We start from the raw sequence: 25842 nt of genomic DNA, 5'->3' as shown, positions 1-25842 counted from the left end.
TTACAGTGAAACTAAAAACATACTAAAATCAAAATTTCATGGTTACTATGATGGTCCCCCATAACAGCTTTCCAAAGCATTCCTGTTCTATGAGTCGATACTTTCATGCGTCATTACAACTGTGATTTTGAACGACAACAATAAATTATGGAACACTGCAACAGCTATTCAGTAGTATATTCGAGGTTGGGTTAATCTTTCTAATGTCGTTTTCGTTTTTAGGTACTGGGTCGGTAATCAACAAATAAACAAACAAACATCAAGAAAATTGTAGTTCGATCAAACCTGAATCGGGTTAGTGTTGAAACTGTGATTCAGAATGAGTTGCGCCAGTTCCAACCTAGGTTCAAAAACGAATTCGACATAATTCATAGAATGTTCCGGAATTTCCGAAAAGTTTCACAGCTGAAGAAACACTACAACAGCATTAGAGCTGTAATTATTCCAAACTAGAACATTACAACAGCATTAAGGTCACGTGCTCAATAGAGTATGGTCAGAGCATAAATTTAGGCGATTTGGCGGTCATTAGGGGTTGTCCATTAAATACGTAAGGGTTTATGGGGGAGGGGGCTGTGTTTAAATTTATTACGCGTTACATAAATTATTTTTAATTTTCATACACATAACCTTAATATTGGGGGAGGGGGATCTAAAAACCGCCAAGAGTGGTGTGTGATCCTTTGACCGTGACGCTTGCTCCTGCGGGGGCGGGTGAAGCGGTCAAACAGGATTAATCGTGTTTCGCGCGCAGTGCAGTGGGGGGGAGAAGAGGGGGGCCTGTTTAGTAGTGTGTGATCCTTTGACCGTGACGCCTGCTCCTGTGGGGGCGGGTGATGCGGCCAGAATCGATCAGGTTACGTGCGTAGTGCAGTGAAAAAGTGTGTAATATTTTGCGGTAAACACAGTGTGGCGACGGAAGAAACAGCATTACATCCTGGTAAAATCATTCTTTATTATTATTTACTTACCAATTACCATGCGAAACTAAATACGTGCCAGGGTCGAAAATTTAATTTCGATTCGGGAAGTGTAAAAATATTTCAGATATCCATTTGATATCTGGGTGTTTTTATGCGGGGCTTACTGTATATGAAAATGACCTCAGAATGTGTGTGTATTTACTGCCATTCTTGAAATGGGTCGTTGGAATTTCAGTAGAGCTATCACCTTTCATCTCCTGGGCTAAAATTGTCTGCAGATATAAAGATATCGAAGGGTATCAATAAATACATGCATACAATTTTCTTCCATAAAAGCACTGCCGGTCAGTGGGAGGTGGATTGTATACACACACACACACACACACACACACACACACACACACACACACACACACACACACACACACACACACACACACACTTTGGCTTTGGTCACTTCGCACGGAATTGCCAAGGGCCTGATAGGAGCAAACTATGCAGAAGGTGTGGCGAGGAAGGTCACAAGGCAAAGGATTGCTCGAAGCCTCCGAAATGCCTAATTTGCGCTGCTACGGGGGATAACGAACACCCTACAGGCGGTAGCAGATGCCCAGCCTCCAAACGAGCGAGAGCAACGAAGTCCCAGTGGAGGTAGTGCAAATCAACCTCAACCACTGTGATACGGCACAACATCTTCTGCGGCAATCTGTTGCGGAACATAGATGCGATGTTGCGATAATTTCGGAGCCATACCAAATTCCACCCGGAGATGGAAACTGGATATCAGACGGAACCAAAACTGCAGCGATATGGACAGTGGGAAAATACCCCATTCAAGAAGTGGTGCACTGCGCAGATGAAGGATTCGTTATAGCCAAAATCAACGGTGTCTTCATCTGTAGTTGTTATGCACCTCCACGATGGACGATCGAACAGTTCAACCGGATGTTGGACAAACTGACGGAAGAGCTAACCGACCGAAGACCAGTGGTAGTAGCTGGAGACTTCAATGCTTGGGCGGTCGAATGGGGCAGCCGCCTCACGAACCCAAGGGGGAGCAGCCTTCTGGAGGCCCTAGCTAAGTTGAACGTCGATCTCGCCAATGACGGTACCACCACCACCTACCGTAAGGATGGTCGAGAGTCTATCATCGATGTCACTTTCTGCAGCCCAGGAATGATACGTGATATGAACTGGAGAGTATGCGAGGATTACACCCACAGCGACCACCAAGCGATTCGGTACCGCTTTGGGCGCTGTTTGCAGATGGAATCGAGTGGAGCCCAGATATACGAGCGGAGGTGGAAAACAGAGATTTTTAACAAGGACGTGTTCGTGGAAGCGATGAGGCGTGAGAATAACTTAGTAAACCTAAGCGCAGAGGAGTTGACTGCAGCCCTATCGCGGGCGTGCGATGCAACTATGCCGAGGATGGGGAAACCTAGAAACTGTCGACGACCAGCCTACTGGTGGAATTCGACGATCGGTGACCTACGCGCACATTGCTTCCAAGCTAGGAGGAGGATGCAGAGGGCTAGCAACAACGTCGAAAGAGAAGAAAGAAGATTGCCCTATAGGGCGGCAAGGGCCGCACTCAACAAGGCAATCAAGCTCAGCAAGAAAGCGTGCCTGGAAGAGCTCTACCGCAATGCCAACGAAAACCCGTGGGGGAATGCCTACAAAGTGGCCATGGCAAAGATGAAAGGTCCAGCAATACCACCCGACAGATGTCCGGAGAAAATTAAGGTTATTATCGAAACTCTTTTTCCGACGCACGAGCCTACGGTCTGGCCACCTACACGATGAACAGGATGTACACGACGAAGAAACCCGTGTAACGAACGAGGAACTGGTCGTGGTATCGAAAGCCTTACCAGTGAAGAAGGCACCGGGTCCGGACGGGATTCCAAACTTGGCCCTTAAAACGGCAATCCAGGAGAATCCAGACATGTTCAGGACTACACTGCAAAAATGTATGGAGGACGGAAACTTTCCCGACATTTGGAAGCGACAAAAGCTGGTGCTGCTACCAAAGCCAGGTAAGCCGCCCGGCGATCCTTCTGCATATAGGCCGATATGCTTGTTGGATACTGTCGGAAAACTGTTGGAGAGAGTGATTCTTAACAGGCTTACGAAGTATACGGAGAACGAGAACGGTCTATCGAACATGCAGTATGGATTCCGGAAAGGTAGATCTACGATAGATGCCATCCGAATGGTAGTGGAAACTATGGAGACGGCACAGAAGCAGCAGAGGAGAGGGAACCGATATTGTGCGGTTGTCACTCTTGACGTTAAAAACGCTTTCAACAGCGCCAGCTGGGTAGCAATTGCCGACTCGTTGCACAGGTTGAGGGTGCCTAAGTATCTATGTCAGATTCTGAAAAGCTATTTTCAGAACCGGACACTGATATATGAAACAGATGCCGGGATCAGAAATCTGTTGGTTACGGCGGGCGTTCCACAGGGATCCATCTTGGGTCCCACCCTTTGGAATGTCATGTACGATGAAGTGCTGAAGCTGAACCTGCCCAGAGGAGTCAAGATTGTCGGTTTTGCGGACGATGTAGTGCTTGTAGTGATCGGCGAATCACGGGAAGAGGTGGAGGTACTGGCAACGGAGGCGATAGATGCCGTGGAAAATTGGATGCGAGAGAAGAAGCTAGCGTTGGCCCATCAAAAGACTGAATTGGTTATGATCAGTAACCGGAAGGCAGTACAAAATGTGAGCATCATGGTCGGTGAGTGCATCATAAACTCGAAGCGAGAAGTGAAACACCTGGGCGTGATGTTGGACGACCGTTTGAATTTCAACAGTCACGTCGACTACGTCTGCAATAAGGCGACAAAGGTGATATCGGCCTTATCCCGAATTATGCCTAACAATTCTGCGATTACCAGTAGCAAGAGGAGGCTACTGGCGAGCGTGTCAACGTCGATCATCCGGTATGCAGCTCCAGCGTGGTCGGCGGCACTGAAGACAGGACGAAATCGTGCCCAGTTGAACCGTACGTTTAGGCTGATGGCAATGCGTGTAGCGAGTGCGTATCGAACGATATCATCGCACGCCGTGCACGTAATAGCCGGAATGATTCCTATCTGCCTTCTACTGGAGGAGGATAGCGAGTGCTACAGGGATCGAGCCACAGGGAGAGGCCGGAACAGAGCGAGAGCCAACACGCTTAGTAAATGGCAGCAGCAATGGAACAACGCAGAGAAGGGCAGGTGGACTTACCGACTGATTCCAAACGTGTCGATATGGACCACTAGAGCGCACGGCGAGATTAATTTTCAACTGACGCAATTCCTGTCTGGTCATGGCTGCTTTAAGCAGTACTTGCACAGGTTCGGCCACGCAAGGTCACCGTTGTGCCCTGAATGCCGAGACATAGAAGAAACACCAGAGCACGTAGTCTTTACTTGCCCACGGTTTGCACAGCAGCGAAGCGAAATGACTGCCATCGTCGGAGACGACGTGAACGTGGAAAATATCGTCTTAAAGATGTGTAGTAATGAAGATAAGTGGAACGCGGTGAACCGATCTGTTGTTCAGATTATGTCAACACTACAGCGGACATGGCGAGAGGAGCAGCGTCAGATGACGTAGGCAGCCCTGCCGAACGAAGAAGGGCGCCGGACTGTTTTCGACACTCTAAAAGAGCGGACGAAGGGAAAGTGATACTGCTCGGTTCCGGGAGATATTCCTTTGCCGGGGAACTCTCCGCCGGAGTAGGCTAGATCCACCGCCGGGGACTAGCTGAGTAGACGCGACGTAGCACCGGTCCCGGGTCGTAGGAGCACCAGTGAACCGGAAGTTAGCCTCCACCGGAATCGCTGGACTGACTCCGGCACCCTACCGGTCGGCCCGTAAAAAATTGAAGAGCAGCAGTAGCAGCATCAGAAGAAGAATCGGTATCGGAAGAACTTCCATCGCCGGGGAATTCTTCGTCGGTGTAGGCTAGGTTCACCGCCGGGGACTAGTTGAGTAGACGTGTCATAGCGACGGTTGAGGGTCGTCGGGGCACCAGTGAACCGGAAGCTAGGCTCCACCGGAATCGCTGGACTGACTTCGGCACCCCTCCGGTCGGCTCGTATCGTAGAAGTAGAAGAATCGGTGTCGGGAGAAATTCCACCGCCGGGGAACTCTCCGTCGGTGTAGATTAGGTCCACCGTCGGGGACTGGTCGAGTAGAATACGTCGGAACGCTGGTATTGAATAGTCGGGGCGCCTTCGAACCGGAAGTTATGCTCAACCGGAATCGTTGGACCGACCTCGGCATCTTACCAGCTGAACTATGGAAAGGAGATGGTCGCCGTAACCGTACGAGTGCGGGCTTTGTATGAGCTCAGAGTGGTGCACAAACCAGAGTTGCTCGATGTCACTATCAATGCTTAAAATTTGCTGATTTGTACAGGCCGACTGCGATACAAATCGGATCATTGCATATCACATCAACATCATGCTGTCTACTCCATCACCAATGCATTGATGGCGATAGACTATGGATATCACTGATGGGTTAAGTTTAGCTTTAAATTAAGCAGATAAAATGGCAATTCATCGGTACGATATTTTCGACAGTTTTGCAGATAGATTGAAACTATATGTTGGTCACTGAAAAACATTAATAGCATGGATAATAAACACGTGATCACTCATTCTGCAGTGATTTTGATCTAGAGTGCGATGTCGCATCACTGCTGTTGGTTGTCAAATCAAAGTGATATTGATAGCTCGCAAGTGATATTGATAGTTTTAGACCATCAGCCATCAGCTGATATGATTGATATTAAGCAACTCTGGCACAAACTGGAGCCGAAGGGCTCAGAATGTTGCATGTAGGTACTAACAAATTGACGGGTCGCCAAAGGGCGAAAATAGGTATTAACAAATTACTAACGAGTGGAGCCGAAGGGCTCAGCATGAGGCACGTCGTTGAACGGTTTTAAAACTGCTAACAGGAGTCGAAGGGCTCAGGAGCCGAAGGGCTCAGGAGCCGAAGGGCTCAGCATGTAGAATAACAAATTGAAGTGGTGCGCTCAGCACGTTGTCCTCCCCTTCGAAGTAATACCGGAAGGTAGTTCCGGAGGGTGATGGTGATGGTACTATACCTAGGAGAGTGTTTTTAGTGGGGAAGGCACTAAGTGGATCCCACACCGCGCCAAAAATTACACTGGCATGAGCATGAACATATACAGGCCAGTCTATGAAGATTTTTAAACTCCTAGTTGCATGAAAAAAAAAAAAAAAAACACACACACACACAGGGGGATCTAAAAACAGCCAAAATTGTCTTACGTAATTAATTGACCGCCCCTTAGTATTATGCATGTCAATGTCGGGTCATGGTAATAAAATTACAACCATTTTCCTCTACTTCTAACGTTACAGCTCCACTGGGACGGAGTGTGTTTTAATATTTATAGGGCACGTTCACGATAATGAACAGAGCAATTTATTAGTTCATATTGTCATTTTGCAGTTAAACATAAACATTATCAATCTTCGAAAGATTATGCATAGCTTTCCCCTTCCAAATTTTGTTAGAGCGTGGCTAGCCACGCTGGGTAAGCTAGTTCTACAAATAGATAGAAGAGAGCCAGCTCTACCTGTTAATGGTAAACATTTTGAAAGATGTCTCTGATGGACGTGACATAACGCCCAAATAACCAGTAAACACTTAAAAACAAGTAATTGGCAGTATATACCCCTTTACTGCAATTCATTAAATGCTAGCAAGACGTGTATGCGCCTTAAATGTTACCAAAAGCCAGGTTTTGACCCGGCTGCCTAAATGGTAAGGCTTTCAGAAATTTCGTATAAGGCTTTCAAAAATGATAACCTGAGACGAGACTCGCGAAGACGGTCTTCTTTTTCTGTGATTGCTGAGTTTTTTTTTTCTTATTCCATTCAGTGCTTATATCAATCTTGCGCAAGCTGTTCAAGCTCTCACATGATCATCTCAACAAAAAAATATTGCGTTTGCATCACACCGAAGCATAAACGGCATTTTTAATTAAATTTAATGCCAGAAAACATAGTAGACATTATAAATAACAAGTCTTGTGTTTAGATTTATCAGCATCTTTGGAAAAACTGCTCCACTGACTGAGGTTTTTAATATTAGTTTATTTTCAATACAATACTTTTCACTTTTTCAGCCATACAAACGACGGGCTGCATTTGACGCTTCGTGACAGCGGAATCTGGGCTGCATATGGCGTTGATATTTTTCCTCTTTGCGAGTCTCTCTCAGGTCAGGCATACACGGAGCCAGAAATTGCGTACGAATTTCATAAGAGAACGCTTGTGAATTGATTTCTTGACTGGTTTTCTCTCTGTCATAAGATTCTTATGAAACACAAAATGTCCGATATTCACAAGAAATTCTTGTCGTTATCATTAGAGATCTTATGAATATCTTTATTTTCCTAAATTCAAAGATCGATTCTCTAAGGGTCTGTCTCAATTGGGCTATTAAAATTGAATCAAACTTAAATTTGACAGTTCGAAAATTTTTTCCCCACCAATTAATCATTGAACTGTCAAATTTAATTTTTCTCTGGTCCAATTCAAAAATTGGCGCCTCAGGAAAGTTATTCCAAGATGCTGAGACAGACACTCAAGATGCTTTTGTAGATATTGTGTTTACTCTTTACAATATATTTTCTGCTTTACAAATTTGTGGTTGCTGTTATTTCTGTTGGATACACTGATTCTAAGGAACAATAGGTATGCAAATATGCCAGGAGTGTCCCATCACCATCAAAGATAACCTGCGTGATCAATAGTCATTTGTTTGCAATTGATGAAGCAACCTTGATTAAAGGTGATGAGGAACCCCCCACATTTATGGTTGATAGCTAGTTGCACCAGTTATCTGGTCGGCAGGGTTAACTAGGATATTTCACAGATCTCAACCACAAGACGGAGTAAACGAAACGATTGATTATGCATAAGATAAGGTGAATGACTACTTGGGCATATTCATGATTAAGTTTGACTTTGGGATTTCAGTCGGTCAGATTGACTGAAACTAGTCAATAATGTAGGTACGAATACATTTTTAAACAAGCTGGAAGCTTCTCGAAGATTGGCCAAATGGGGGTCGCGACCCACAGTTTTAAATACTATGTCTTAAAGTATTACAGTTTCTAGTTAAAAATACAGTAGAGTAAGGTGGGGCAAAAGTTCGACCTTAGTGGTATAATCAAAGTTTCCAGGAAAATAATAGCAGATGAAAGAAAACAAATGCCATACAACGAACATTCAACATATTGGCTATAATTTTGCTGAACAAACTTGTGTTAAATTATTTACCCATTTTTAGTTATAAAAGTTTCAAAATTGATTGTCTTAAACGAACTTTTGCATCACCGGTGGGGCAAAAGTTCGAATCTAGTGTGGAGCAAAAGTTCGTTGGCTAAAAGACAAAACATCAATACTTTATACCAGCCGTAAACTTATGTTTGCCGAAAAAAACACACTAAATTTTCATCAAAAAATGCCCAAAACAAGGTTAATTGTAATACACCCAAAAAATAGCAATTTTTCGCAAAACTAAGTGGAAATGTAAAATTTTTGTGACATTTTTCGCACGATCAGGCAAATTTCTCTAAATTTCAATACAATATGTAGATTTCGGGATATTTGAAAATTTTCCGTGGACTTATACATGGGTCGAACTTTTGCCCCGCAGATTCGAACTTTTGCCCCGCTATGGGCCAAAAATTGATTTCAACTATTTATGCAAAAACTAATACACGTCAAAGCATCCTACTGATAGGCCTAGAAACGCCCTTACATAAAATATTGAAAAATATGTTATCTTCATTTGGTTCTATGCATCGAAAGTTTGACCAAATATTACAATATTTATGTCGAAAAACAACAAATAGCCATAACTTTCCCAAATCTCAATCGATTTTTATGATATTTGGAGTGAAAGTCTCTTACTTCAATAGCATTCGAACCACCATGATATTTCTAAGTTTTGATTTGATTTGAGCTAGAAATCTTAAAAAAAAACTCTTGCCCCACTCGAACTTTTGCCCCACTTTACTCTACAGATGAAACCTAGTTAGCATTCCATACTGAGTATCCAATGTGATATGTTATAACGAATTCAATCATTGACCTCTGAATAAATATTATTTTGAGTACGTAATCATTTGAAAAAGTTAACGTATGAAATAAGTACACGTTAAATTAATTAATATTTATTTAACACCGCCAGACCACGCTTGAAGAACCTGAGTATGTTTTATACTACATAACAACTGTTCAAATAGAAATCAAATATTCAAATCGTTGGGGTGAGGCGCGGGGATGTCACGAACATTGTCGACACCGGTGCGTGTCCATTTGAGTTATCTCCGGCAGCTCAGTTGTAGCGGCGACGTCAGAAGTTGGCTGTTGTTGCACTACGCACCCTGCAGATTCAAGTCTGAGCGCTGTAAGCGCCCTTAATCCCAGCCAGAATGGAGTCGTGCGAATAATCATGCTGCGCTTGAGGTAACGTGATGTGTCGGTAGCCATTAGGACTAGCTATTATTAGAAAACATTCGGAATCAGATTATTGGAATCAATAGAATTTACCGAAGGAAGTATTTGAGAAAACATACCTGGTGAAAATTAGATTCCATTACACCAACTGGCAAAACCAACAGCAATCACTGTGATAGAAGAAAACGCTGTTAATCGTTATTAAATATTCTGATTAGAATCATTATTCGTATGTTAACTTACTTGATGCGAATTAGCATCTTGGTTTTGATTACATTCTGCAGGGAACGGGCAAATTGAACCGATGGCCAACACGTTAATCACGAGTGGATTCAAAAATGTGGGTAAACAAACTCGAAGGGACGAATGATTATCCTTCTGTCAAAAATAAGTCTGCTCTGTAGCAGACTTATTTTTGACAGATCGAAATCAGGGGTGGAATGATTTGTGAACTGTCAAGTTTAAGTCCGAATTATTTTTAATAGCCCAATTGGGACAGACCCTAAATACATAATGGTAGTAAAGAATTTCATAATTGATATCTATGAACCTTCATAAGAGTATCTTATGATATTATACCCATTTATATTATGAACGCAATGATCGATGGAGATATTTCTTTATTCCATAAGAAATTCGTATGAAATTCTTACGTTCTGTTTCCTCAGTGTAGTTTAAAACTTTCAAAGTCCGTTGGGCCACGTTCCGAGCACAATGACAAAAAATAGAGCACTACACCTGTCACTTTGAAAGACGACATTGAATAATAATAAACACTACAGCAGAATATTCGAGAATTTTCGATAAGACTATACCAGTGCTTGATAAAACCCTTCTAAGCAAGCTCCAAACTTGAGAGTAAAAAGTAAACAACCCACCCTCAATGGTGACTAAGCGAGAAAAATGAGTTTTATCATCGCTCTCTCTTTGGAGCCTGTTCACAAATTTCATCACGATAAAGGGGGTGGGTAGGTGTCCTCGAAATGTTACAGTCCATACAAATTTCATTCATACAAAAAGCGTTACGAAGGGGCGGGTGGGTGTCAAAAATTATCATTGCTGACCATGGATTGATATAGATGTGATGCTTTTCTTCGCTTGCTTTGATCGAAACCAGGGACGAAAAAAAACATACACACTATAGACCAATGCATGAGTTCACTATTTGACGTTTGAGCGGTGCCGTGTTATTTACGTGACCATGGCAACAAGTGAATTCGGCACCGCTCAAACGTCATATTAGTGAACTCGTGCATTGGTCCATACTCAATTCACTGACATTTATGCCACCATCAAAGTAACCGCACCACCACCAATATGATTATATCAATGAAGATGACACAAAAGTAGATGAAGATGCTCGTATATCACTGGTGTTTTTGAATATCAGAAGCAAAAGAGTGTCAGTTTTAGAAAATTGATTATCAATGAGGTTCAGCAATGTAAAAAAACAACCTGGTTTGATTGAATATCATTTTTGTTTCCGATTATCACAAAGCGGTTGAGCATCAGCAGGTTAAAACGAAACTGACAATCTTGCGGCAAGCGCTTTGCCAATCTTTGTTGTGCTGTCAAGGTGAGGATAAAAACAAATAAAAATCAACGAAGATTCTATCCAGCAAGCGTCAATATAGGCAAGGGTATATTCGTCCCTGCTTCAAACTCAAATGAGAACGAATTCTGCAATGCCTGATCCACGCACAAAATGCGGAAGTTTTCAAAATGTGTCCCGTTTTTTTTAAATAACATCTTCGAGATCGTTCGTCCCCCTGATGGCAATCCTGGCAACGCCCATGCAGCGCAAGCTAATCACAACTCAGCAACGTTCGCTGGCTGCTGCCCGTGTCAGACCGAGCAGGCCATGTGAAGGCCTCGAAGAAGAAGTCGACCAACACCGAAGCCAAAGTAAGCCGTGAAATCTCTAATAAATCCACTTTATTCTTCCATCACTGTGGCGTAGAAAAAGATGTTCGTTCGTTAAAGAATTTATCTATGCTTCATCCCCGGCGAAGCCCCCTCTCCCCCATCGAACAATGTAGGAAGTCAGTAATGTTTAAACAATAATCAAAAACGATTAAATAATAAGCGTGTGTGAGCCCCTAAAAGTTGATGGCTCCCCCGCCCCCCATCTTTTGGACCACAGTACCCGACCGGTTCGTCTTGTTGGAACTAGTAATTTGGAATAATTAGCTTACAGTTAGCTTTTCTCCCGGAGACTCCTACTCCTGCCCGGACGGACACACGGAGAAGTGAGAAAACCCGAACCCGAACAACGACGCATAGATAATTAATGGTCCCGAACCCGGTCCCCATCCCCCCCTTTTTGTATCTTGAATACTCACTTATCTCGCAGGTCGGCCCGGTCCATCCGGGCGCGCAGCTACAGATGAAATCTTTGACCGGCTGCGGCTGCAACAATGGTTCCTTACTCGACGACGACCCGTCACCTCCCCCGCTCACTCCCCCTCCCCCACTTCCGCTACTCCTCCCGAACGGCTTCCCCATCGAACTCATCCCTCGCATCCCCCGCACTATGATCGGCGTAGTGCTCGTCGCTTCCGCCGCGGCCAGCTTGTCATCCGCCGCCGAACCGCGACCCAGACCACTTCCGGTCAAGGTACAGGTCCCGCCATTTCGGCACGGCTGCGGAGCACACGGATGTTCCACGATCTCGCAGCGTGTCCCCGACAGGCCCTCGGCACAGGTGCACCGGTACTGATCCGGAGCGGTGTTCTCGCAGGTTCCCCCGTGCATGCAGGGCTCGTGCGTTCCACAGTAGTTGAGATCTGGAAAGAAGCGGAACGGAAGGGGAAAAACAGTTGGTGAATAGGTCCCGGACACTTGTTCGTATTTTCTCTAGGAACAAACAGACACGTGCAATTACACGCGCGCGCGCCAGCGAACCCTCTGCATTCTTCGAGAGCGGATATCATTGGCTGAATGCCGAGGGTACTCTTCTCGAGTACACTCTTGTCTGAGAACCCTTCGGCTTTTGGGTATTCATTTCTAGAGGGTTAATCGAGCCGGTTTGCGAGCGCCACCCCTTCGAGTTGTTTTTTAATTGAAAAGTGGAAAGAAACGGCGGAATCGTAGCTGAAGTTGGCATATGGGAAAATAGACAACAGATTTTTTATTTCGGTGGGAACAAGTGCGCGCACGCAGTAGGCCGCGTGCGATTGAGCTGAAGTGGTTGGGTGTTTCGTTCGCCTACTGTTACTTTTTTGTTGGTTTTGCTCTGTTTTGATCAATTCAATCTAACAGGTGATTGAGTTCCTTTCGAATGTGTGAACTTGTCATTTGATTATTTCAATATATCACAACAAGTTGAAAGAATATCATAGAAACTTGTGAAGAAGCTTCGCGATATGACTTTAGGATCCAGAAACTTCTGAAAGAGCTTCACAGATTACTAGTTATTTTGTACATCTCAGGAGATTTTTTAATAGCTTCTTTAAAGCTTCTAGCGCCCCTTGAAACATGGAAATCAGTTCTTCTTATTGCAATAATCGAGGTTATATGATAAACTGTCTATCAGAAAGACTTATTCTCCATTATCCACAAATTCAGAACAGTCAAAAGGGATTTAAGAAAGAAATATTGAGCTCAAATAGTAATTCCATTAGAATGCAACGGTACAGAGTTGGAATTTTAAAGATGAAGCATTGAAAAATAGCTAGAGTTTCTGGAAAATGCATATGTATGGAAAGCTTACTGCAGAAAATTCAAGAGGAAAATTGTGAGATTTGAAGAGAAACTTTAAAATTTTGAGCAGAAAAACATAGAAATTCTAAGTACAAACCTTAAGGATGTGATCATGGAGCTAGAAATAAGGTAATCTAAGCAAAAATATAGTTTTTACAGCCAGAAATGAGAATTTGGAAAAAAAAACCGACGATTTCTCAAATATGACGAAGATTATAGATATAATATAAAAAAGAAGGGTAGGTTTTGTGCCTTTGGGAGAAGTGATTCAAAAGGAATTCCACGACCATCGGTTTTTTGCCGCTCCAATAATAATAATGATAATAATAATAAAATATAGTTAGAAGTGAATCAAGTTTCTGAAACACCATACTTAATGTCCTTGACAGAGTTTTCAGTAAGAAAAAACCGTTCAAATGACAACATTCTGAAAGATTCATCTAGAATTTTCTTCATATGCTTGAAAGAGCTTCAAAAAAGCTTTCACAAAAAGCTTCTTTTTCAAAAAGTTTTTTTTTGAAAGAGCTTCCTGAGAGATGTCAGAAGAGCTTCCCGGAAACGTTAAACAACGCTTTCCAGAAGTTTCTGAAAGTGTCTTCTAGAAGTTTCTGAAACCCATGCTGTTGAAAGAGCTACCCAGAAGTTTATTAAAGAGCTCTCCAGAAGCTTCTGAGAAAGCTTCCCACAAACTTCTGAAAAAGTTCGTCAGAAGCTTCTAAAAGATCTTTTTGAAGGATTCTGAAACATCTTCCCAGAAGCTTCAAAAGGAGCTTCCCAGAAGCTTCCGAAAGAGCTTGCCAGAAGCTTCTGAAAGAGTTTCCCAGAAGCTTCTGAAAGAGCTTCCCAAAAGCTTCTGAAAGCGCTTCTTAAAAAGCTCCCCAGAAGCTTCTTAAGAGCTTCTAAAAGAGCTTCCCAAAAGCTTTTGAAAGAGCTCCCCACAAGCTTCTGAAAAACTTACCAGAAGATTATAACGGAGCTTCCTAGAAGCTTCAGAAGGAGCTTCCTAGAAGCTTCTGAAGAAGCTTCCTAGAAGCTTCTGAAGGAGCTTCCCAGAACCTTCTTAAGGAGCTTCCCAAAAGCCTCTAAAAGAACTATTCAGAAGCTTTTGAAAGACCTTTCCAGAAGCTTCTGAAATAGCTTTTCACAAGCTTTTGAAATAGCTTCCCAGGAGCTTTTGAAAGAGCTTCTCAGAAGGTTCTAAAAGAGCTTTCCAGAAGCATCTGAACGAGCTTTTCAGTTGCTTATGAAAGAGCATCTCAGAAGCTTCTGAGCTTTCCACCACTAAAAGAGTTTTCAAAAGGTTTTAAAAGAGTTTCTCGAAAGCTTCTGAAAAAGCTTCCCAGAAGCTTCTGAAAGTGCTTCCTGGAAGCTTCTGTAATAGTTTCCTGAAAGCTGTTGAAAGAGCTTCCCAGAAGCTTCCGAAAGTACTTCCCAGAAGCTTCTGAAACAGCTTTTCACGAGCTTTGGAAATAGCTTTCCAGGAGCTCTTGAAAGTGCTTCCCAGAAGCTTCTGAGAGAGCTTTTCACGAGCTTTTGAAATAGCTTCCCAGGAGCTTTTGAAAGAGTTTCCCAGAAGGTTTTAAAGGAGCTTTCCAGAAGTTTCTGAAAGAGCTTTCCAGTAGCTTATGAAAAAGCATCTCAGAAGCTTCTGAACTTTCCACCACTGAAAGAGTTTTCAAAAAGCTTTTGAAAGAGTTTCTCGAAAGCTTCTTAAAAAGCTTCCCAGAGGCTTCTGAAGGTGCTTTCTGGAAACTTCTGAAATAGTTTCCTTAAAGCTGCTGGAAGAGCTTTCCAGAAGCTTCTGAAATAGTTTCCCAGAAGCTTTTGATAGAGGTTTCCAGATGTAACTGAAAGAGCTTTTCAAAAGCTTCTGAAAGAGCTTCTCAGAAGCTTCTGAAAGAGCTTCTCAGAAGCTTCTGAAAAACTTTTTCAGAAGCTTCTTGAAAGCTTTTCCAGAAGCTTCTGGGAAGCTTCTTTAAAAGCTTCTGGGAAGCTCCTTCAGAAGCTTCTGGGAAGATGTTTCATAATCCTTCAAAAATTCCAGAAGCTTCTGAAATAACCTTCCAGAAGCTTCTGAAAGAGTTTCCCTGAAGATTATTTGAGAGCTACTTTGAAGTTCTATTAAAGAGAAGTCTCTGACAAAGTTTTCAGAAGCGTTTAGAAGTGCATCTCAGAAGCTTTTGTTAGAACTTCTCTGAAGTTTCTGCGAAAGCTCCATCGAAAAATTCTGAAACAATTTCTCAAAATCATCTGAAGAAACTTTCTTGTAAGTTTTGAGAGAGCTTTTTCCAAAACTCTTGAAGAGCTTTCAAGAGGCTTCTGAAAGAGCATTCTGAAATCTTCTGAAGGACTGTTTAGAAAGCATCAAAAAGAAAGCTTGAATGCTTGTAAAACACTTCATGAAGTCTTGAAAAAAGCTTTGAAAAGAACTTCTCGAAAGTTTCTGCAAGTACCTTCCGGAATCTTCTGAAAAAGATTTCTTCTCCAGGTTCTAAAAGAGCTTTTCGAAAGTTTCTGAACGAGCTTAATAGAGGTTGATTGCAAATCGATTATTTTGCGACATCTCGGGGTCAAGTCGTGACATTTGTGCCTCTCTCCTTTCGAAATGTCACTTTGACAGTAGCGCACGATTAGCGCATCAATTAAGTCGTAACCGCCACCCCGAAAGCCGCTGAAAACGAAAAAAAAAGACATGCAAAATGATAGCTAATTAACAGATTAATAAGATTCAATTTTGGCATAATAAAAAGATATATTGCAACTTGAAACATTTTTCGCCGCATGCCCGCCAACGAGGGCGGTGTGCGGCTTTTGCATTCGTGTTTTTTTTTTCCTTCCTTTCGCTCTCTTGCGGTTCTCTTCGGCGATTCACTTGATTTCCATTCGCCGCTGCTGGCGGCGTGGAATCGGCATAATTTATTAATCGCAAACTCATTAAGCTAAAAAATTGGATCAATTTCGATTTGCTTCTCGTTAGCGGCGGTGGATTTCGGTGAATGGCAGCGCCGACTGTGATTCGACTGCGAAACAATTAAATCGGGTGATAGCAACAGTAGGCGCAACGCCTTCTGTGAGTGTGTGTGGCAAGCAATTACAGCTATTATTTCCCCTCTGTTTGAAAAAGACACGACAGTGGCGCGAAAGGCGAAACAAAAGAAGGGAAATTGAGAGCGATTAAGCAACCGCTTAATTTCGATAAATCGATTAATGAGTCGTTTATTTTCGTTTCGTAAAAAGCGGGGCTCCTCAGCAGATTTATCGTTTAATTTCAGCCGAGCCGAAATTAAGCGAACTTTTTCGACTCGGAAGGGAAAGGCAAACACAATTTGATACAGATTGAGAGCGAAATGAAAAAAAAAACTCGGAACGGAAACGAGGGGTGCAGCCGAGATGTAACCCTAACCCTATCGCGCGCTGTTGATTCTTTTCATCGTGTGCACTGCAGGGAGACGAAATTCTGTCATCTCGTGTCAAGCACAGAAAGTCACCTCAACCGAAGTGGAAGTGTCGGTTACACGATTCATAAATCACACACACATGTCACAATCCTTTCGTTGCCCAGAATAAATCTCAAGTGTAAGTGATACACCCCTCGTCGTCGTTGACGGTATGGGTCCATAACCCGCCAGACAGAGCGAGTATGAGCAGGAAAGCTGTCATTCTGACTCGATCCAGATAGCGCACCGCTCGAATGGAACAATGACGGATCGTTAAATTTCATAATGAAGCCATTAATCGCCGCTCGTAATAAATCTTTGCCGAGGCGTTTCTTCGTCGGCAGCATCAGCGGTGAAAGATTTGTATCGATTGATCGCTTTTTTCTCATTATAATGCGTGTAACGCATCATCATACATTCGGTGAGAGGCGATGAGGGCCGAGGAGGAATTGGAGAAGGAAATTAACGCTGATTATTACCGGGTGGATCAACTCAATGGCGGTCGCGATCCTTGATCCACGATCGTGGAGTGGAAAGGGCTTTCTTTTGATTGTTATTATAAATTTTTTGGGTAACGATTGGTCTTTTGAAACGGTGCATCCGGTGCGGTTTTCTGATGGGTTCATTCGATGGTCGGATGCATTGCGCACTCATTGCTCTTAATTCTGGATGGGGGGGGGGTGCAGAGGTTAATTGTTGGACCTCCCAAATAATGGAACGTCAATTTTGACGAAACGGTACTTTATGAAACTGTATTGGGAAAACCAGTCTACCGTAATCCGTATTGATCAAAGCAACATTAAATTAACTCAAGTGGATCATCGGAGAGATCCGGACCGAATTTCTAAGGTATTAACATTGTGCAGCTCGCTTCATGTATGTTGAATTTATTGAAGATGTATTCCAAGTGGACAGAATTTCTCAAAGCTTCGTGCAGAGCTCCCTAAAATTTGTTGAAAGGGTTTCCTGGAAGCTTCTGCAAGAGTTTAAAACTTGAGTAACACTTGAAGGGAAGCTTCTTCGGTAGCTTGCAGGAATCTATTTTTGGAGCATTTAGGAAGTTCTTTCAGAACATTCTGGAAAGCGCCATCGAAAACTTCTTGGAAGCTCTATCAGAAGCTTCTGGGACGCTCTTACAGAAGCTTCTGAAAAGCTCTCTCAGAAGCTTCTGGGAAACTTTTTCATAAGATTCTGGGAATCGCTTTCAGAAGCTTCTGGGAAGCTCTTTCTAATGCATCTGCACCCAAAATAAATCGGATGGCGGATTTCCCTCCTAGCGTATTAGGTGCTAAATCCACCTATTGATGGTAAGATTCGCCTCCTAAGCGTAGACGGGCAAACCCGTCAATTGAAATCGAGCACATTGGACTTGAAAATTCGAGCAATCTAAATGTTTACGCCCGACCCACACAATTGCACAACCAATCCGAAGCCAAATGATGGCATCGGAAACGCACACTTAGGCAAATGGTCACGCGGCAATAGGGTCCTAAAGCCCTGTCCCAATTTTAGTGCCAAATGCTTAAGTTTAGGCCAAAAACATATGTTTACTCAATTTTCTAATGTTTTCCGATGGTTTAAGTCCAAAAAACATTTATAAAGATTTTTTTTAATTTTGTCACACCCCTTGGTTTAAACTCAAATTTTTGGGTGTATTTTGTTTTCGTGTCCCTTCCGAAATGTCAGAAAGTAACAACCCCGGTGTTAAAAAGTTGAACCCTTGTGGTATTTTTGTCGACTAAGCGAACGTCAAACATGATCTCAAGTGTCAAGGTTCATTCAGGGATCCAATTTTTGAATTAAAGTTTTAATGTGATATATCCGTTATTTGAGCGGGAAAAATTGCTAAAGTAGTTGCAGTAACATGCTCTTTCGTGTTATTAAATGAAAACAAGATTTCATTAAACATTTTAGGACCCTATTGGATGGTGGACATGTCAGAGGAATGGAATGAATATTGCAATATAAAACGCTTTATATATTGCTTTTGTCACTCTTCCCATCAAGACGTCGATAGGTTCGTGGATTTAGTACTGGTTTATAAATCGGGAGGTCCTTGGTTCGATTCTGAATAAACGCGGGTATATATTTTGTTTTTATTTTTTGGTTCTTCAGGCAAATTTATGAAATTCAACCCGTTTTCGTGTGACGAATTATCATAATAGATTCCGGTCCCTGTATTTAGATAATCATTTTGCTTGAGTGACTATCGAAATAAGCTACCGTGTGACAAATGGGTAAAGGAAATCGTATAGAGAGGGTTCTTAAAAAAAATAAAATGAATAAGATTTACTATATTTTTCAGATTGTTTCCTACTAAATCTATGCTATATTTAAATTTAATGTTTGTGCCAAAGTTCAAGGTAAATATTGAAAATGGAAACTAGTGGGACAAGTGAAAATATTGTCGTTTTAAATGACTGAACTGAAACTAAAAAAATAACAGTCAGATCTGTAATTTCAAATGGCCTCTTTTGTTAGTGTATGAATACACAAAAAATCACACATAAATAATAGGGGGATTCACTTAACTGCGTAATTCTTTGCGTATTTCGTGCTAAACTGATTATTTTAAATCTTTCACAGAAATGTGTTAATTGTGCACGAAACATTTCAACCAAAGACAACTTGATGGAGTTTGGCAGTCTTACAATCCAAGAATGAGTTTTTTATTGCCGTTTGTCATCATTGGAAAAACAAACACCGTTCCATTTACGAAAACGGGAATTTAAAAAAAGTTAACAAATAGGTATTCTCATGTCAATATCTTGACTATATTGTATGTCGAGGCATATGAGACGCCTGGAGCTATAATTGTAGTTGGTTTATCCAATAGTTTCGCAGGAAATTACCAGAGAGCGATCAGTGCTTGAGCTGATCCCGGTGGGAGCTCTATCAAGAATAAGTAGTTAGAAGTTTCATCCATTTTTCCATTACAGCCAAGATGTACTGCTCATTTTTAGTAACCTATAGAGCTACCATCCAATATCAATGATACTAATATGCTGTATCTAAGTTTCTGCATGCGTGGTAATAAAGTTTAATGGTAAATTCCCAACCCAATTGAAAGATACCAGCATCGTTTCACATCAATTGGTTTCAGTGGGTTATAAAGCATGGTACATAAATTATGACATGCTAAATATCACTTTTACGAATCCCCTCCCTCCCCCCCATCGTCACGATTTTTGTATGAGTCCTCTGAAAATTTCATCATACATGACTTGACCTCCTCCTTCTCCCCTTAGAGCATGTAATAATTTGTGCATGACTCCTAACCAACCACCACATGAGTATCAGGAATAATGCTCTTCATTTATCTAATATTCAACAAAGTTTTTGATTTTCAGTAATGGTCAAGGAACGAGGCACGTTGTTTAACGGTTTTTAAACTAAACCAACAAATATTTATTAAAGTGAGCTCTTACAAAAACCTGAGACGAGACTCGCGAAGACGGTCTTCTTTTTCTGTGATTGCTGTGTTTTTTCTTATTCCACTTTGTGTTTATACCAATTATACGCATGCTGTTCAAATCATCACATGAACCTCTCAGCAAAAAATGATTGAGTTTGCATCACATCGAATCATAAATAGCCGTTTGAGTGAAATTTCATGCCAGCAAACGTAGCAGACATTAGAAATAATTAATCTTCTGCTTAGATTTATAAGCAACTTTGGAAAAAACTGCTCAGCCGACTGAGGTTTTTAATAATAGTTTACTTTGAACACAATATTTTTCACATTCTCAGCCATAAAAACGGTGGGCTGCATTTGACGTTTCGTGAGAGGGGAATCTGGGCTACATATGACGTTGATATTTTTCCTCTTCGCGAGTCTCTCTCAGACAAAAACAATCTACGAAATGTCTGACGTTTTTGATAGGTTGTCATGGATAACTAGATTATTACAATCTGATCTGTCAATGCTCTGAGTCAGAACAGGAATATTTCATTTGAAATAATTCATTGATCTATTACGCAAATACAAAGTTTACGCAGCTTTAAGTGAATACCCCTAATATACATTTTGTTCTTTCTAAAACAATTTTCTTGAGTTAAGTTATTTATTTAGCAACAATGTTACTTTTATTAAAAGTAATAACATCATCGAAAATCAAACACCATTCTATTTTACCGATTTTCTACTACTCATTTTATATAAAGTTAAGTTATCTCTTTTCTAAATAATGTATTTATTACCTTTATCGAGCGGATTTAACCCGGTCAAAAGTGTCAACATTCTTGTACCTACTGAATAAGTCATTATTTGAACTTAGTATCCAAACTCATGCGTCATCCGTTGAAGCCATTCAGAACATTACGATGTACATGTTTTTTTTTTATTTTCTTTATTAGTATCATTCCAAACATTACATTCATTTCTTCTATCATCCTAATTTGGTAAAACAAATTTAAGATTTTATTAACATTTTGTTAACAACATACTACATCTCCCTGGCTCATCACCCAAAAGGCTTTGGGGTTTTACATATTTCGACATGTTGAATCCAACAAAAATAGTCCGGTTGAAAACCCCGTGTAACACCATCGTGACCTTCCCTTGTTAGCTACCCCATATACCCGATTGCCCCAAGGCTCCGCCACAAGAAATTTGCCTTAGACACCAAAATATGGGAAGCTCCTTCTGAAGCATCTGGGAAGCTCCTTTAGAAGCTGTTGGGAAGCTTTATCAGAAGCTTCTGAAGAACTTTATAAGAAGCTTCTGGGAGACTCTTTCAGGGGCTTCTAGTCAACTCCTTCAGAAGCTTCTGGGAAGCTCTTTCAAAAGGTTTCCTTCAGAAACTTCTGGGAAGCTCCTTAAGAAGATTCTCGGAAGCTCTTTCATCAACTTCTGGGAAGCTCTAACGATGCTTCTGATAAGCCCTTTTAGGAGGTTGGAAAACTCTTCCAGAAGCTTCTGAGAAGCTTTTTCTAAAGCTTCCTAAAAGATCTTTCAAAAGATTCTGGGCAGTTCTACCGGAAGCTTCTGATAAGCTCTTCCAGAAGCTTCTGAAAAGCTCCTTAAGAAACTTCTGGGAAGCTCCTTCAGAAGCTCATTCAGAAGCCTCTTGGAATATTTTACAGAAACTTCTAGGGAACTCCTTCAAAAGCTTTGTCTTGGAAAAAGTTTTTTCGACGTAAAATATTGTTTTTTGAGAAGCATTCAAAAACAGTTCTTATTCAAAATGCAAAATGAACGGAACAGAATGAGCAAATACGTTAGGGAGGAACAGAAAGAAATACAAAAATATTGAAGTACAATGCACTGTTGGATTCACATCATGCTGTGAGGGTGCCCTGATGTTCCAAATTTTTCGATGCGATAGAAAAGTTGGTTTAAGCGAATATTATCTATAAAGTAATAATTGAAATGTTGTTGAAAATGAGGGATGCTAAGGAATTGAATAATCTGCTTTCCCCCTTACGCTTGTTCTGGTATCAGGTATGCCCCCTATGAAAAATGCATTTAACGATTTTGGAACTGGATTCCATCCACTTTAAGTTTAATTACAAAAGAAATGAATACCTAAGGAAACGTATCGACATCACGATCTGTTGAGAATATCTGAACACCCCTATCGTGATTTTTATTTAGCTTTGATCGAAGCCGCATCGAGCTCAAGATGACAGACTTCTCGCGTAACAATTCTAAAGGGCCATTGAACAATTTGTAAACCAATCAGGTTTTGATATCATTCGAAAGCATCTCCCAACACCCACAAACTATGCAAACATCGTCAACATAAACATAAAACTTACCGTTATAATCTCGATTTTCAAAACAGCAAATAACCACTTTCTTCTAAATCGTTCAATGGCCCCTACTTGAAACAGCCAATGATCGGATCTCTCTCCATCAAGTGGGCCTACAATTGGAAAATTTTGCAAACTGTCATTGGCCTTAGGGGCGGTCCATTAATTACGTAAGACAATTTTGGCGGTTTTTAGACCCTCCCTCCCCCCATGGTAAGATTTTTTGTATGAAAACCAAATATAATTTGTATGGCGCGTAAGAAATCTCAAACCCCCCCCTCCCCCCATAACCCCTTACGTAATTAATGGACGACCCCTTAGCTTGGAGAGAGGCCAATGGCACTCTCTTGCTCATTCGTAGAAAACCAAAAGGGTCTAGCCTTGGGCCAAGGCACGCTAACAAAATTCAATTTGCCCTATAGAAAAGGGCCAATGCCTGTCTGAAAATCGAAAATGGGCTGATCACTCATCATTTATTCAACATTTTTAGCAGTTTTAAGAATTAAGTCGGCCCTAACCAGAAACTTCTGGAGAATTTTACGGATGATTCTAGAAGAGCTTCCGAAAGAGTTTCCTGGAATCTTCAGAGAGAGCTTGGTGGATGCTACTGAAATCGAAATATTTTTGTGTAAGCTAGAGACGGTGTACATTGGATTTTTCCTGCTGTATTTTGCAAGATATTACTACAGTGATACCTCCATGAGTCGATGTTCCATGACTCGATATCGACTCATGCAACCATATTGAAACCAAAATTTAATGGTTACTGCGATGATCCCCTCAAACAGTTTTCGAAGGCATTTGTTTCCACAACTCGATACTTCCATGAGTCGATGGTCCCTTCAGATATCGACTCATGGAGGTTTGACTGTAAAGACTTTAAGAGAAACTTACTCAGGAATTTGGCTATTTTCGTCAGATATAAATTCGACAGGAATTTCTTTAGTGTTTGTTCGCTACTTCCTTAGTATTTCACACACGATTTCAATTGAAGATACCTTTAAGAATTCAATTTGTTTTCTACGAATAACCATGTCAATTACTCCAGCGATTACGTTAAGATTTTCTTCAGAATATCCTCCAAAAATTTTGTCAAGGTGTCATCCAACATCCTCTCTAAGTGTTCTTTTCCGCTAAAAATCAACCAATATTTTTCAGTTATTGCTCAAACAATCGCTGTCCTATTTGCTGGTGTGAAATCTTAAATGTAAGATCCACTGAGACATGACAAGAGAAATAACACGAAAAATGTTTGGAAGAACTTCAGGAAATGCCTAAGAATTCATAGATAGATTTCTAGAGGGACTTCATGAGTTTCATGCGGTCTTAATTATTGTTCAATTTATGGACAGAATTCTGTTCGAATACTTGAGAGGAATCTGTTCGAATCCAGAAGAGGATTCTATTAAAATCCTGGATAACATTGTATTAGAATCCTGAACAAAACTCTGTTCGAATCCTAATCAAGGTTCTGTTCGGATAGCGGTCTAGATTTTGTGCGATTCCTGGTAAAAGATCTCTTCAAATCTGGGTCAGGATTCTGTTGAAATTCTGGTCAGGATTTTGTTTGAACCGATTGAAGCATGTTCAGGATTCTGATCGAGTTATGATCAATACTTGTTTCAGTTGAACAATTGAAATCGTGGATTGAATCCTTTACGAGTAATAATTGGGATTCTGTTCGAAATTCAGTCGGGTTTCTATTCGATTCCTAATCGCAGTTCTGTTTGAATCCTAGTCAGAATTCTTCTCGAATTTTGTTCAAATCCTGGTCATGGTGCTGTTTGAATCTTGGTCAGGATACTGTTAGGATCCTAGTCGGAGTTCTGTTAGAATCCTGGTCAAAATTATGTATAAACTAGCTTACCCGACGTGGCTAGCCATGTTCCAACGAAATTTTAAAGTTAAAAGCTACGTATACGTACGATTAAATCTTTCAAATTGCATGATATTGATGAGTGCAAAATCGCCTAAATTTATGCACTGACCATACTCCATAGAGCACGTGGCCTACAAACTGTTGTAGTGTTCTGTTTTGAAACAATTAGAGCCTTATATGCTGTTGTAGTATTTTTTCTGTTGTGAAATAAAATAAAATAAAAAAAATTAAAATTCTAGCATGTTCTCCCGAATAGCTGTTGCAGTGTAGTATTTCAATTGTTCAACTGAAACAAGTATTGATCATAACTCGATCAGAATCCTGAACATGCTTCACTGTCATTTTCCAAAATCACAGTTGTGGTGAAAAGACTATCGACTCAAGGAAATATCGAGTCATGGAACAGGAATGTTTTGGAAAGCTGTTTTAAGGGATCATCATAGTAAGCATAATTTTTTTTTTTTTTTTAGTATGCATCCATGAGTCGACATCGAGTCATTGAACATCGACTCATAGAGGTTCCACAGCTCGTTTTTGAACCTGAGTTGGAACTGTGGAAACCTATTTCACATTTTTAACTCCAACCCGATTCAAGTTCGACCGAATTACAATTTGCTTGAAGTTGATTTGTTCACGTTTTAGTCACCAACCAAATTATTAAACAGACGACAATGACAAAGGGTTCGAGAATATTCTACAAATTGAAATAAACAAAGTTCCAGAGAACTCCAGAATATTCTGTCAAAGAGCTATTGTAGTGGTCCACAATTTGCAATTGTAATGTTCTTACATTAAAATTGTTTTTTGAATTGCTGTTGTAGTGCTCAACGAAACTTTTCGATGAAACATTTCAAAGCGTTACTGACAGACAGACAACTCTGGGATTTTATATATATACTAGCTTACCCTATGTGGCTAGCCACGTTCCAACGAAATTTTAAAGCGAAAAGCTGTGTATACTCCTTCAAAGCACATGATACTGATGAGTGATGACCGCAAAATCGCCTTAATTTTGTTTTGACCATACTCCTTCAAGAACGTGACTTTAATGCTGTTGTAATGTTCCAATCTGAAATAATTGTTGTAGTGTTTCCTATGTTGAGAAACATTTCATAAGATTCAGACGATTCTATGAATTAGCGAGTAGAATCTTATCGAAAAGTCTAGAACATTCTGCTGAATAGCTGTTGCAGTGTATTAAAATTTAGTGTCGTCTTTCAAAATCACAGTTGTGATGAAGGGAACGACTCATGAAAATATCGAGTCGTGAAACAGGAATGCTTCGGAATGCTGTATAGGGGACCAGCATGGCAAGCATAAAATTTAGTTTTGAATCCATAATTCGATATCGAATCATGGAAAATCGACTCATGGTGGGTTCGCTGTAATTTAATAAAACTCGATAAAATCCAGTGCAAAAACATTAAACTCATTCATGTTTATCTTGCTTTTGAATATGTGGAGTTCGGTTTTGAACATGTGTTGGAACTGGCGAAACCCGTTTTGAATCACATTTTCAACCCCAAACCGATTCAAGTTTGACCGAACTACAACTTGATTGATTTTTTTACGTTTTAATCACAGACCACAAAACACGACAATGGTAAAAAAATCTAGAATCTTCTACGAATTGTTCCACAAA

The 25842-nt window shown here is 41.0% G+C and overlaps 1 protein-coding gene across 1 annotated transcript in view; it reads right to left on the bottom strand.

Moving 5' to 3' along the window:
• Positions 1 to 25842, bottom strand: part of LOC5565937 (protein serrate) — a 206572-nt gene that overhangs the window by 47011 nt on the left and 133719 nt on the right. Inside the window, exon 9 of the mRNA XM_021838237.1 lies at positions 11771 to 12214. Within this exon, the coding sequence (XP_021693929.1) occupies positions 11771 to 12214 (444 nt within the window). The remainder of the gene's footprint in view (positions 1 to 11770; positions 12215 to 25842) is intronic.

Source organism: Aedes aegypti, chromosome 1 (genome assembly GCF_002204515.2).
Source record: "Aedes aegypti strain LVP_AGWG chromosome 1, AaegL5.0 Primary Assembly, whole genome shotgun sequence".
NCBI lineage: Eukaryota > Metazoa > Arthropoda > Insecta > Diptera > Culicidae > Aedes > Aedes aegypti.
The sequence above is the reverse complement of the archived record's forward strand: the minus strand, read 5'-3'. Positions and strand labels throughout refer to the sequence as shown.